Source organism: Solanum stenotomum, chromosome 7, assembly GCF_019186545.1.
Source record: "Solanum stenotomum isolate F172 chromosome 7, ASM1918654v1, whole genome shotgun sequence".
Taxonomy (NCBI): Eukaryota; Viridiplantae; Streptophyta; class Magnoliopsida; order Solanales; family Solanaceae; genus Solanum; species Solanum stenotomum.
Window position 1 is genome coordinate 49461537 of NC_064288.1, and position 13544 is coordinate 49475080.

Genomic DNA, 13544 nt, shown 5'->3' on the forward strand with positions numbered 1-13544 from the left:
GATAATAATAATATTTATCTCAACAGATCCAACATTTACTCCAATATAATGTTGTCGATCTTATAACTATGCATCCTTCTATCACATAAGACCCTCATATTACTTCACCTTTTCAACTATCCCCTTTTGATTATATGTTAAACATCTGCACATAACATTCTCACTAGGGTTGTTTATGGTTATGGTTAAAAAAAAATGAATTGAACCGTAATTCGAATCAAATCGATTAAAGAAAATTGATATTTGGTGTGGTTTGGTTAGGTTTGATTTTAAATTTTAAAATCGATACTATTTGATTTGATTTTGATTTTACTAAAAACTCTGTAAAAACAACCAAACCGAACCGATATAAATATATAATATTCATAAATAAGTATTTTATTAAATTTTTATTAACTTAAGTCTTGAACTTTACCATTTTGTCAAACTCAACACTTAAATTTTAACTCAACTATTAAAATCTTAAGACCAAGTCCATCAAATATTCATTACTTTATTTTTACCTATCCTACCTTACATTACATAGTCATACTTTCTCTTGACTGAATCACTTTGTTCATGTAGTTATAACTCTAGTATTGCTTAATTGAATACATAGTAGCTTTCATGTGGATTGTTCATATACTAGGTATCTATGTCTTTCGAGATCGAAAAAACCAAACCAAACCGACAAGAACCAAACCGATGGCTATTTTTTCATTCGGTTTGATTTGGTTTTGAAAATTTAAAAATCGACTGTATTTGTTTGCTTTTGCTTTTGATCAATAACCGATCCAAACCGAACCATGAGAACCTCTAATTTTCGCTACTAAAATATGGGTCAAGACTAAGGGGCAAAATCAACGATGGCCAAAATCGAAGAAAATGGTACATTGTCAATTTTACCTTAGTTGCTTTCGTAAAATCGATGGATAGGGTCAGTTAAAATCAATCATGTAGAAAACCAATAGACGTCCCTCAATTTTTTTGGACCGAACGTATCCATCATTTTTCTCATTATTTTTAGTTGTGCATAGTCACGATCACTGGGCCATGACTCTTACATGCTAATTACTTTGTTGAAGTTCGCATCATTTACTTCGGGGAATAGACTACAATCAGTAGGTCGACCTTCATGATTTTCATCAATAATCCATAATTGAACCCAAACAAAACATGAGTGAAAAACGACTATCTTCACATGATTATAATTATCTTTCAAACTATTCTTGATATCCTCATTTCAAGCCCTTATCAAGGTCGGGGTGGGGTTGGGGGGGGGGGGGGGGGGNGGGGGGGGGGGGGGGCTCTTGCACAATTTTGATTTGATGATCAATTTTTATTTTAGATGTGTTTGTCAAATTTATCGCGTCAAGATAAATTTTAATATTAAACCATATATTTAAGACTATAAATTCAAAAAATCTTAGTAATTAAGTTGGTAAGCTACCTGAACTCTCACCTGGTTAGTCAAAAAGGATATACTGGGCTATTTCTGTAAAGATAGAAATACATGTGAGTAACAAGTGGTTATATGCCATTTTAGAATACTTTCATTCCCCTTTATAAGGAAAAAAACTTATTATTTCAAAATTTTATCATATCAAACAAAGCAATTTAAGTAATAGAATATACTCATATAACCTATACAACAGCTAAAAATCAAATCTTAAATGCATATTTACTGGGGAGTTGTATGAAATAGACGAAATATTAGCAAACCACAAACCCTAGATTTTAAAAAACCTAAGCTATTTAAATTCATTTTCAAAAACGATTACACAAAAACAAGTTAAAAACATTAAAAATCCTAACTTGCATGAAGAAGATTTTTCAAGATGATAGGTTCAGATGTTGGTTGGTAAAGGTGTTCGATAGGTAAAACTCCTAGTTAAGGTGTCTAAGTGAATTATGCATGCGAACAACTTTAATAAGGGGTCGCAGATGACTAAGCCTAAATAATAGTTATATGTACCTTATTGGTTACTATTATTATCTTGAGCCTTTAATTCATATTATTGTCTTTGTTTTTTTTTATTTATATTGCATTTGTATAGTTCTTTTCATGTTAGTTACTAATGCTTCTATTCTATGAGTATTATGTGACGTTACATTATGTCCTTTCGCACTAATAAATTGTTGGAGAAGTCCTATATTTATTTTATAAGCATTTTCTTATTGATTAAATAAAAAACTGAACCGTTAAAGACCAAAAAATAAAAAAATCAAAAACTAAGCAAGAAGTTGGAGGAAATCAATTGGCGCATCCACTTCGTCATCTCAGTCCCTTTTTGTGCAATGAGGTAGAAAAGATTCTGCCCTTCTTGTCTTGCATAGTGGACAATGTATCATTGATAAAAAAAAATATATCTTATTGATTTAGTGTATTTGAAAATAAAAAAATTGATAATATGTAGAATCAAACTGAACTGACCAATGCACAATTCTATTGAAATGTAAACGGGCGGGGATCGGGAGAGTCCGAACCCCTACTGTACTTCATGCATGCTTAGTGATACACTCGCAAAAAAAATGTTTGTTTTACATAAATTTTTAATCCAAAAAAGAATTGGAAACAAGTTGTGTTGTTTGTCGAGGAGTCGAATAAGTAGAAATACTCAAATATTTTTATTAGTAGTCTTTTAATGCTAGTATATTACTTTTTTCTCATATGATTATTACATAATTTGTTTTTAATTTATATGAGATAGTCTAATTGCACAAAAAAAATATTATTTTTGAAATTTGTGATTTAAAAACATCATGACATTTATATGTGAATTATTTAAAATGTATAATATTACACATGTCATAATTTTTTATCATTACAAAAACTTGGCATTAAAGATAAAATAATTTTTTTATATTATATCGTTTGAAATTTAAAATTATATTATTATTTTCCTAACAAACTAATATAAAAGAAATAATGTAAATATTTTAATTTAAGTTGTATAAATTAAATTGTTATGCCATAAATATTTTATATAATGCCCGCAAATTATTTGCCTTTTTAAAAAAAGAACACATGATAAATCCTTTTAACATTAATTAGAAGTAGATTTTATAAATCTTTTTCAAGTTGGAATCGACCGTTACGTTGCGCAAACCTTTATATAAACTAAACCCTACATACCAATCTCCACATTGATAACATCGAAAATTAAAATTAATGATGAAGTTACTACTTGATTCGTCCCCAATTGACATCATCAATTGGGTGACGAACTGGTGGAAATTAATGATGAGTTTACTACTTGAGTCGTTCCCGATTGGGGTGACCAATTGGTGGTACGATATCAACAAGTCCATTCAATGGCAACATGGAATTTTCTTCACTCTTTGTGCTTTGTATTCCTTTGTTTCGATTATCGCGCTAATTCAAGTGATAAGGATCCATTTAAGGATACCTTTATATGGTTGGTCAACACAAAAAGTGTTTCATATGATGATTTTTGTTGCAAATGGTGTTGGTGCAATCGTTTTTGGGTTACATAACAAATTTTTTATGTTACATTCAAACGTTCTTATGACTCGTGCGATTTTAGACCTACAAGGGTTGTTTTTCTTTACAACATTTACACACCTTGTTTGGTTTTGGGCTGATGTTTATTACAAAATTCGAAGTTTTCCTACGAGTAAGCTCAAAATTTGGTATATTTCGATAAATTGTGCAATATACTTGATTCTGGGTTGTATATGGATTTGTATCGCGATGAATGACAATGACGCAGTAGTACTAGTGAAATTGTTGTTCATTAGAAAGATATTTGTAGCAGTTATACCGTTTATTGGAAATTTGGGCGTTTTAATCTATGGTGGGAGATTATTTATCATGGTATGGCGATATTTTGATGAATGGAGAGGGGGGAGAAAGAAGCTTAGTGAGATTGGATATGTGAGTTGTATATGTTTCACGTGTTTCTCCATTAGCTGTTTTGTGGCAGTGTTATCGTGTTTTCATCATGATGATCGTGGTTTGGACCATCCTGTTTTGAAAATGATATATTATATGGTCGTAGAGATTCTTCCTTCAGCTCTTTTCATCTACATTCTGCAAAAATTGCCTCGAAGAAGAGTATCTGGACAGTACCATCCAATCATTTAGACGAGTGATGTTGATTAAAGAATTGTTTTTCTATATATAGAAAACAATTCATGTTGTGCTACTATCTTTTGTTTTATTATTAAACCCAATGCTAATATGTGTCATTGTTGATGGTCTAGATCTGCAGTCTTGATTAGTACAATAGATTAAAGTCTGCAATATTTATAACAATAGCAATTGTTTGCATTTAGACACCAGAATTCCATCTAATAATCTCACATCAATTTTGTTCTTATGTTTGAACTTTGAGTAATTGATTTTTGCCATTACAATGTGGAAATAAAAGAAGGATAAAGGAGACTGCAAATTGCTTCAAATAGTACATACATGAGAATACACAAATGAATGAAGTAATTATACATTCAAATGAGCTAAAAATAACAGAGATATTGCCACAACCTAATTATTCTGGCAACTAAACCTGGTTTTACAAAATGGAGCTCTAGGTAATATATTATAGTACTGGCAGCTAAGTCTCTTGCTCGTCGAACCAATGCTTCAAAATGACGAGATCAATTATCTCCATCGAATCAGATCTACTTGGTGCAGTAGTTAGGAATTATTCTGCCTTTTGCCTGCGGTTTTCCTCCATGATTTTCTGGAACTCTTCCTCACTTCTTGCTAGCAAACGCTTCACAGTGTCAAAAGTAGTAAGCCTAATGCTGTACCAGAAAATGAAGACAAACAAACAATCATATGTTAGGTAAGGATGTTAAATATTAGCAATGATCACTGTACATGGTAACAATAGTAATCCCTTATATGGTTCCCTTGGAGAACGATGAGAAGAAAGAAAGTCATCAAGGCATAGTTTTTTATTTTGCAACACAGATATGATAGTTCAAGTGAAGTCTCTGGATTTACAATTGGTCTAAAAATCGGTGAACCTAGCTCGAGACAGATGAATAAACAATATTAATATGCTGCAGATGGCAATGATGCTCTTAGTATTTCTTCAAGCAGTTTCTTAAGCAAACATAGCATAAGACTTGGCCAATCATGATTTAAAATGTGCAAGCCTGACTAAATCAATCAAATCAACCAATTTATTATGCCAAGATCTACAAAAGAAACTGTCAAATATAACCTAAGGTAAAAAATGAACAGAAAAAGGAAGAAAGAACATAGAGAGTGAAGAGAGACCCTAAAAAGGCAATAGGAATGAGAAAACTGCACCTGCTATTAGGGAGAGTTTTCAGTGCATTGGGAACAAAACCCCTGTACAATCCAACTATACCATCACGTGCCACTATACCTGCAAAAGAAAAGGGTGACTTAAACAATTAGAAAGTGTATTAGGTTGAACATTTTTCTCAGTTCAGAATAACTCAGATCCCCCTCTCAAGTTATTTTTTCTATTTTGATAACTAATTAATCCCCGAGGGTCAGTGGCACACAGTTCCAAACATGATAGATAATGGGTCCGCCCCTCCACCATTCTCCACTTAAATACCAGGTTTTTGTTTGCCACAGGGTTCGAACCTGTGACGAGCTGCCTATTCACACATCACATGTTGCACTCTTACCAGTATACCAAACCCTGGGAACAATCCCCTCTCGAGCTTGTTAAACATGGACTTCAAAAACCACAACACAATCAAACTGTCACTGAATTTTAAATGTTCGTTTTTTCCCCAAAGAAGTGAAGTTTAAAGTTAACAAGTTTGAAGAATTGACATCTTGAAATCAAAATGTGATCAAATTTTTGACAATTTATGCTTCTTGATACTTGAACCTTAGGATTTGTAGCACAGATACATCAGAAAGTGGAAAATTGTTTTGTTAAAGCTGCTCGTACATAAAGCTATTTCCTTTTTCTCGCTCATCCCATTTATTATGACCTATGTTGAGTAGAGTTTAAGAGAAAACTGATCTGTTATATCTAACTTTGGTAGATATTTGTCAGCATTATTGGATGATGTGATATGTGTGAAGATGTTAGTTAAAACCAAATAATATAAAACAGAAATTATATTAATTCGATTCTGAAATAGGTGGACCTTGCCGTCTAAGGAACGAACCATATTTTGGGGTGAACTATGAGAAAGCAATCCAAACAAAAAAAAGGGGCTAAGGAGCATATTAATGTATCCCTTTGAAGCAAGGCTGGGGTATGGGCATTGCGAAGCTTGTACCACAATGTATCTATGGCTACAACGGTGTACCCAAAGGTTGTACTAGCACCCAAAGGTAGACACTACACTTTAGGCAGCAAGCCTAGGACCCCTTATAGTAAACTAGGAAAAACTTGGACAGCATCACTTGTGAATCAGGATCATGCAAAACTTTGATCACTGCACATGTGAATCAACAAAGCAAGATAAAAATATGGTTTAGGTTAAAAGAACTAAGTGTAGAAAGATGGAACAAAAACAATCCTGCCTTTGGATAATCTGTTTACTGAGCGTAACATATTAGCATTTGTTTATTACATTTACATTCAGTTTTTTGGATTTTTTTTTTTATAAAGTACAATTCCTGTGGTTCTAAACATCTTAAATTGAAGGTCACTATGAAGTTCTTCAGAAGATAATTTGAAATTTGCAGATTTAAGTTGATTATTTCTCACTCCTGTGGACTAATCAGTGAAAGGAAGACAAACACAGTTTGACAAATTCCATAACTAGTTACAAAAAGAGACAGATATTGACGATCTTTTAGAATTCGTTACCTGGGAAGGCATCAAAAATTGTCATGTAAGGTGTACCCTTCATTTGCATTTGCCTTCTCACTGTGTCCAATGGATAGCACAATAGAGTGGCAATAGTTGCTGAAATCAAACCTGTAGCCAGAGTGGCTTCAGTTCGTTTCTGATACNAAAAACAATCCTGCCTTTAGATAATCTGTTTACTGAGCGTAACTTATTAGCATTTGTTTATTACATTTACATTCAGTTTTTTGGATTTTTCTTTAGAAAGTGCAATTCCTGTAGTTTTAAACATCTTAAATTGAAGGTCACTATGAAGTTCTTCAGAAGATAATTTGAAATTGCAGATAAAGTTGATTATTTCTCACTCCTTCTGTGGACTCATCAGTGAAAGGAAGACAAACACAGTTTGACAAATTCCATAACTAGTTACAAAAAGAGACAGATATTGACGATCTTTTAGAATTCGTTACCTGGGAAGGCATCAAAAATTGTCATGTAAGGTGTACCCTTCATTTGCATTTGCCTTCTCACTGTGTCCAATGGATAGCACAATAGAGTGGCAATAGTTGCTGAAATCAAACCTGTAGCCAGAGTGGCTTCAGTTCGTTTCTGATACTTTTCTGGCAAAGCTTTTTTCACCCTGACAGTCAGAGAAGTATCATTTAGGTTACGGTAACACCAGGACTCTGTCTTCAGATGATATAGAAAAAGGATCTTTAAAAGAACATAGGCTCACAAGTCAAAAACACAAAAGTTCACAGCAATATATGGAGCTATTCCAATGAGCGAGGGCCTGAGACCATTATAAAAGGATGCAAAGCCTTCCTCTTTTAGCATGTTTAAAGCAACCTGAAAATAATTGACATAATGATTCAGATATGTCCTGGCATCAAAAATTCTGAGTTATCCAATTCTTACCTCACTCATTGTTTTATACCCAGGGTCTACTGCTAATCTCAACCTGAGAACATCAAGTGGGTAGGTTACCTGACATAAAATCAACAAGTTAACCGTCTTGAAGACAGATGAAAAAGAGAGTAAATAACAACACAAACAAGAGCAGGAATATGAATAATTGAGATACTGATGGCCCCTCATTCCCATCTCTGCAAGGAGAAGGGAGCAAGAAAGAGAGATCAAATGGTAGGTTTCGAATAAATCTTATAAAGCAAACAACAGTGTTCAGATCAGTAACATTACTGAGATGACAATAAGCACTAAGTTTCTGCCAGGTCTATTTCACTTGTGCAAACATAATTGCAAAAATTATATGACAAATGGACAACTTAGAAAAACTATTTGGTGTTTCATATAATGCAAACTTACAAAAGTAGAAGTCATGCCAGCACAAGCACCTGCTGCTAGTCTTCCAATGACAGAAAGCTCCCCATCCTTTCCTTGAAAAAGTTTCTGTAAATAGAAAGTGTGAAATCAACTTCATTCTAGCCAAACAATCAAACCAATGTTAAAGTTTTCTCCAAAGATGTTTCATTACCTTGTACGTTTCATAAGCAAATAACTGCACCGCACTATAAGGTATGATCCGTATCACCTAAACCATTAAAAGAAAATAATCAACTTGATGTCTAAAAAAAGCAATCACCGAAAATCCACTAGAAATGTGACTCTGTGGGAAAATGGTGCAAATACCTGTGGAAGGTTTCCTTTCCAATATCCTTTGATACCTTCCTCCTTCCCAATCAATGCAAATGCCTGCAATCCAATTTCAGGTATATATCAAAAACTTGAGAATCATATGACCCAATGATGGTGTCTATGAGTGGGAATTATCACCCTATGGGAGGTTTGCACAAAAGACATATAGAAGAAGAAATACCATAATGGCTATATACTAACTAAGATAACCCAACAGGAGAGCCCATTTAGCTGATAAACCCATTACTAGGAACCTTAGGAACTCAATTGGTTCAAAACAATCGCGCTCTTAAGTACCGAAGACAACATTGATCACAGCTGATGCCACTTGTTTAGATCCGGGCCACCACTCCTGTGACCAAATTTTTCATGACATTATCTCATTATTATTATTATTATTTTTTTTTGGGGGGGGGGGGGGGGGGGNNNGGCTTGTTACGACTGACAATCCTGAGTCCAGGCCACTCCTTGAGCCCTGCCACAGTTGGTCATGGCACCCCAGACGAGTCCAGGCCACCACTCACGGCACTCTATTGGGCCAAAATTCCAAGTTGCTGCCTCAAGAGTTGATCAACCTGCTCTGGTATCAACTGTTAAAGGGTAAACAGGAGAGCCTGACCCAAAATACTTGCCTATAAGGTGGGAGAGCCCATTTAGATTATAGATCCAGTACTTGTAGTCTTTTTAACTTTTTAATCAATGAGGGACTCAATTGCTTCACAACATATAACATTACAGAGAGATTCAAAGGCTTATAACCAAGTAAAGAGAAGTAATAAAATAAATAGGCAGAAAGTTTTATGCTACTAGATTTATATATTCATCATACTGTCTATCATCCAAAAAAAACTATCTAAAGACGGAAAACTGAGGCATATGCCAAATTCTACATTTTTTAGTCGGCGGTATAAGTCAGTCATCAATGCTGACTGACAAGTTGACTGTATTTCTACCCTCAAGTCGGTCTATGTTGTATATCTCAGAAAGTAACAACAAGCAACACAGCAATACAATACCTCAATGAATCCGATTCCTTTCTTTGCAGCTTCTTGCCCAGCTCTTAGTCCATGTGTCTTGCGACCAACACGAAAATAAGGAAGAAATAAGTGCAAGATAGAAAACATAAAAGTGATTGTGGTTAAATACAAAATGCATTTCAAACTCAGAATGCCATAGAGTCACCATATGAGTAACCTGAATCAATGGGCGTATGAAGGATTTTAACAAGAAAAGGTGTCATCAGCTGAAGATAATAGCAAGTACAAAGTACATAATTGAGGCAATGTATATGAATATAAGTATGAGCTTAAGATTTCCATATCGGCTACACAACTGCATAGTGAGAAAGGATGCTTGCAATATGTCAAGTTCCAACACAGAAACTTTTGTTATTCTCAAACAGAGCTCACACCAGAAGAGTGGTGAGACGAAGAGGAGTATAACCCCAAAATTCATTCTTGCACCAATATTTATCAGGCAAGTCATTCTTTCTCCTCCTTCTCATAGTACATCAAAATCAGCAGTAATATGCACATTGTTCCTTTAAACATGTTAACAGGTCAATAGCATAACCACATTGCAGCTGAATGTAAGCCCACTCTCTACCTCTTCCAGAGACATGAAAGACTGGACAAACAAGCTACTTTGGGATTTTAAGCTACACATTCAGGAATATAGCATAAGATGGCAAGAGTAGAAGTCGATTTAAAGTACTCCCACCAAGGATGTGGCCTTTTTGGCTAAATCATAAAAGTTTAAAGGTTATAAACCCTTGAAATGAGTAATTTAACAAACTAGCCATCCTTTAGAACTATGAAAAAATAACGCAAACACTTGCAAATGTCAGTAATACCAAACAGAATTCATGTGAATTGAAGTACCATCGCACTAAGCCGCAACTAAGTCATTATTCTTATCAGTGGATGACTAATCTGGCCATATCTCATATAAAATCCAGTCCACTAACCAAATATGCTCCAACGTCATTTTGCATTCCATCTTAGTTACTGTAGTTCAATTTGAGCATTTTGTTACAGTCAACTACTTATAAAGTATCATAAAATCCATAAGAATCCTCTATATCTACTGCTATGTCATCCTGTGTATTTTTTTCTTGGTTCACTTGCCAAGATTCGAACTCGTTCTTGCCACACAGCCCATGCTGTACTATCATTATTCTTGAAATTGACACCCTGGGGGAAGGGGGAACATTCTCTTCACTTTATTGGGACCCATTTTATTTACTTGAAAAAATTGTACAAAATGATTGTCTGTATAGAAAATATTTTCTTCAGCTGAACAAACAAAAGCCTAAATTATCAAGAAATTGAGCCTAAAGTTCAACTGAGCAAATTCAATCATCCAAAGAGACAGCAGCAACATGATACATAAAAACACCCAAAACAATTACTCCCTCCATTTCAATTTATTTGTCTGAAATTCTTTCTTATTTCGACAAACTCTTTAATTTCAATTTTACACTCAATATGTTTAACACCACAAGATTCAAGATTAAAAGGGCATTTTGATACTTCTTAAACTCCGTAAAGTCAAAATACGACAAACAAATTGAAACGGGTGTACAATTACATAAAGGGGTTTCAAAAAAGAACCTGCATGAGGAGCTTGATACGGTCAAGAGGTGCAGTAACAGATTTTGCAGCGGCACCAGCAATAGCACCTGCAGCAAACAATGCAGCTTCTCTAGGAACCAAAGCAACCATAGCCAAAGGGTGCTTTAAGAGCTGAGTTGTTGTAGGATTAAACCCTTTAAAGGCTTTTTCATCCAAATTTTCCGATAACGAAATACAACCAAAATTACACCCAATTTCTTTAGAAAAACTGGCAGAACCGACAAATTTGTTCTTCCATTGTTGTGATGGGTAAGATTGAATACTGGTGTTGGACAATTCAAGAGCCGGAATGTCCATGGATACCAAAGCGGGTCGCTTCTTCCTCATGGTGGATACAGAGGAATGAAGCTTTTTCTTCCTCTGTTGTTAAGAAGATAAGAGGGGTTTTAGAAAGGAAACTTTGGGTTTATTTTGTTTATATATATATATATATATATATATATATATATATAATACTTCATTCGTCCACTTTTAATTGTACTCGTTTCCTTTTCGCAGAGTTAAACTATAAGAACTTTGATAATATTTTATGATTTATTTTTTCATTATATTGATATGCAAAAAATTGCAATTGATAGTATTTTTCGTATAGTTTTTAAATATCTAAATTTTTTGTTTAAAATATCGAATAAATATAATCTAATTTAATTTTTTAAAAATCAGTCAAATTAACTTTCAGAAAATGTAATATCACAAATAAAACTACTACTAGCTACCAAACCGCCTCTTAATTCTTTGAGAAAAATAATCAAAAACAATAAAATACACAAGTTATTTGTGCTATCTTCAACAGGCAAATGTAAAGTGTGTTTTTAACTTTTTAAAATTGGTAGCTACCAAATGATTGACAAGTCCAAGAATTAAAAATTCAAAGAAAATCAAGTCGATCCTAAATAAGAATCTTCCAACTAATCTTTTATATATATATATGATGTTAGGTAACGTGAGTATATTATTCATCAAATGTGCAATTAAGTTGTTCATTCTTGTTACATAGTGAGCGCCCACTAGATTCAACCTCATCTTTCAAAATCAAATCATTTAAAAAAATATATATTTTAAACGTGTCCGTCTCTTCACTTATCTATAACTATTTTTGGGATCAATGAGTGAGAAAAGATTTGATTTTATAATTTTTTGCAATTTTTTTTTAATCTTATGTTATTTTATAAGATATTTTGAATTTTACACATAAGAAATTTGATATGACATTTTCTTTCTTTCAATTTGTGAGTGACTATAAGAGAGTATTTCTTCTGAATCGAGGAGGGTGTTATGATATATACTATTAATAATATGTTTAGTTATAGTATTTATCATAGAATAATTATTTATGCAGTTTTTATAGATCATATTTTCATTAATGGTGTCTATTTACTTATATAGTATATGATTTAGTGTATAGAGTTTTAGCTTATACACAGAGGATTAAATTATCGGTTCTTATAAGTATAAAAATTTTTGTTCACAATTTAAGATGGAAATTAGACATGTCATCGATACGATTGTAGCACAAGATTATATATGATTTATCTTGATTATGGGAACAGTATAGTTCCAACTTCTTGTGATAGTGCATTTTGTATATATTGAACGGGACCGAGTAGAAAAAGCATATTCTCTTAACTGTTAAATGTACTTATATTCTTAAGTTTGATATAAATATTATGATCTACATATATTAATTATTGTTTTGATTTATTGAACGGTAAGATTCTGACTGATAAATTAGATGATAATAATATATATTGGTGAAATAATAAGTTAGTTGATGGATCCATGTCATGTCTCGATATAGAGATTGATGATATGCCTTTTTTAGAAGTTTATAAGTTTTCATCGTGCCAAACATTATAAGTGGATTTCGGAGTCCAACACATGAAATAGATTAAGTAGCGCTCTAAAGGATATTAATCATTAAATTAAATTTGTCAGTAATTTCGTTTATTGATTAGTATTTGTAATCTTAAAATGGGAAATTTCAAAGTATAATTGGAGGAGTGCAATTACGAATTTCTAGGGGAATGATTTGTAATTTATCACGGTAAGAATAATTCAGAATAATTATTTGAAATTATTTCCATAATAGGAAGTCTTAGTAATTAATTTTGTGGTCCCTACAGTGCTCATATTTAACTAGAACACAAAATCCTATTTCTAGATAAAAAGGAGGAATAGCGTGTGTTTTCTGGTTCAAGAAAAGGATTGTGTGTTTTTCTTCTCTTTTTTGGATTGAGAAGAAATCTCTATAAGTAGGGGTTCTTCTAACCTAGAAAGAAAAAAAAGTTTTATATACGAAACTTGCCCATCCAAGTATTAAGAGATTTCGGATGTGAACTTGGAATCATTGTAGAAAACTATCGAAGTGTTGTCTAACTTGTGGATCCACTTGAATGTCTGCTTATTCACTTGAAGACATTTGTTCATGCTTCAAGAGGTAATTCTTGAATCAATTTCAACAAGTTTATGTGTTCTATTATGATTATATGTATTCTAGCATAACGTATTGGTTGTTTAT

General features: G+C 33.1%; 2 protein-coding genes across 2 annotated transcripts; one reads left to right on the plus strand and one right to left on the minus strand.

The window, feature by feature from the left end:
- Window positions 1-3223: 3223 nt before the first annotated feature.
- LOC125869988 (tobamovirus multiplication protein 1-like) lies at window positions 3224-4087 on the plus strand. Its single transcript, XM_049550365.1, has one exon. It carries the CDS (start codon window positions 3224-3226, stop codon window positions 4085-4087), a length of 864 nt encoding a protein of 287 aa, XP_049406322.1.
- Window positions 4088-4373: 286 nt separating this feature from the next.
- On the minus strand, window positions 4374-11424 carry LOC125871213 (probable envelope ADP,ATP carrier protein, chloroplastic). The gene is made up of 10 exons (XM_049551815.1): window positions 11006-11424; window positions 9410-9466; window positions 8388-8450; window positions 8233-8289; window positions 8064-8147; window positions 7656-7724; window positions 7474-7586; window positions 7208-7377; window positions 5264-5342; window positions 4374-4749 (listed from the first exon to the last, which is right to left on the minus strand). The coding sequence occupies exons 1-10, from the start codon at window positions 11351-11353 to the stop codon at window positions 4647-4649; spliced, it is 1143 nt and encodes a 380-aa protein (XP_049407772.1). The 5' UTR covers window positions 11354-11424; the 3' UTR covers window positions 4374-4646.
- Between the last annotated feature and the right edge of the window lie 2120 nt (window positions 11425-13544).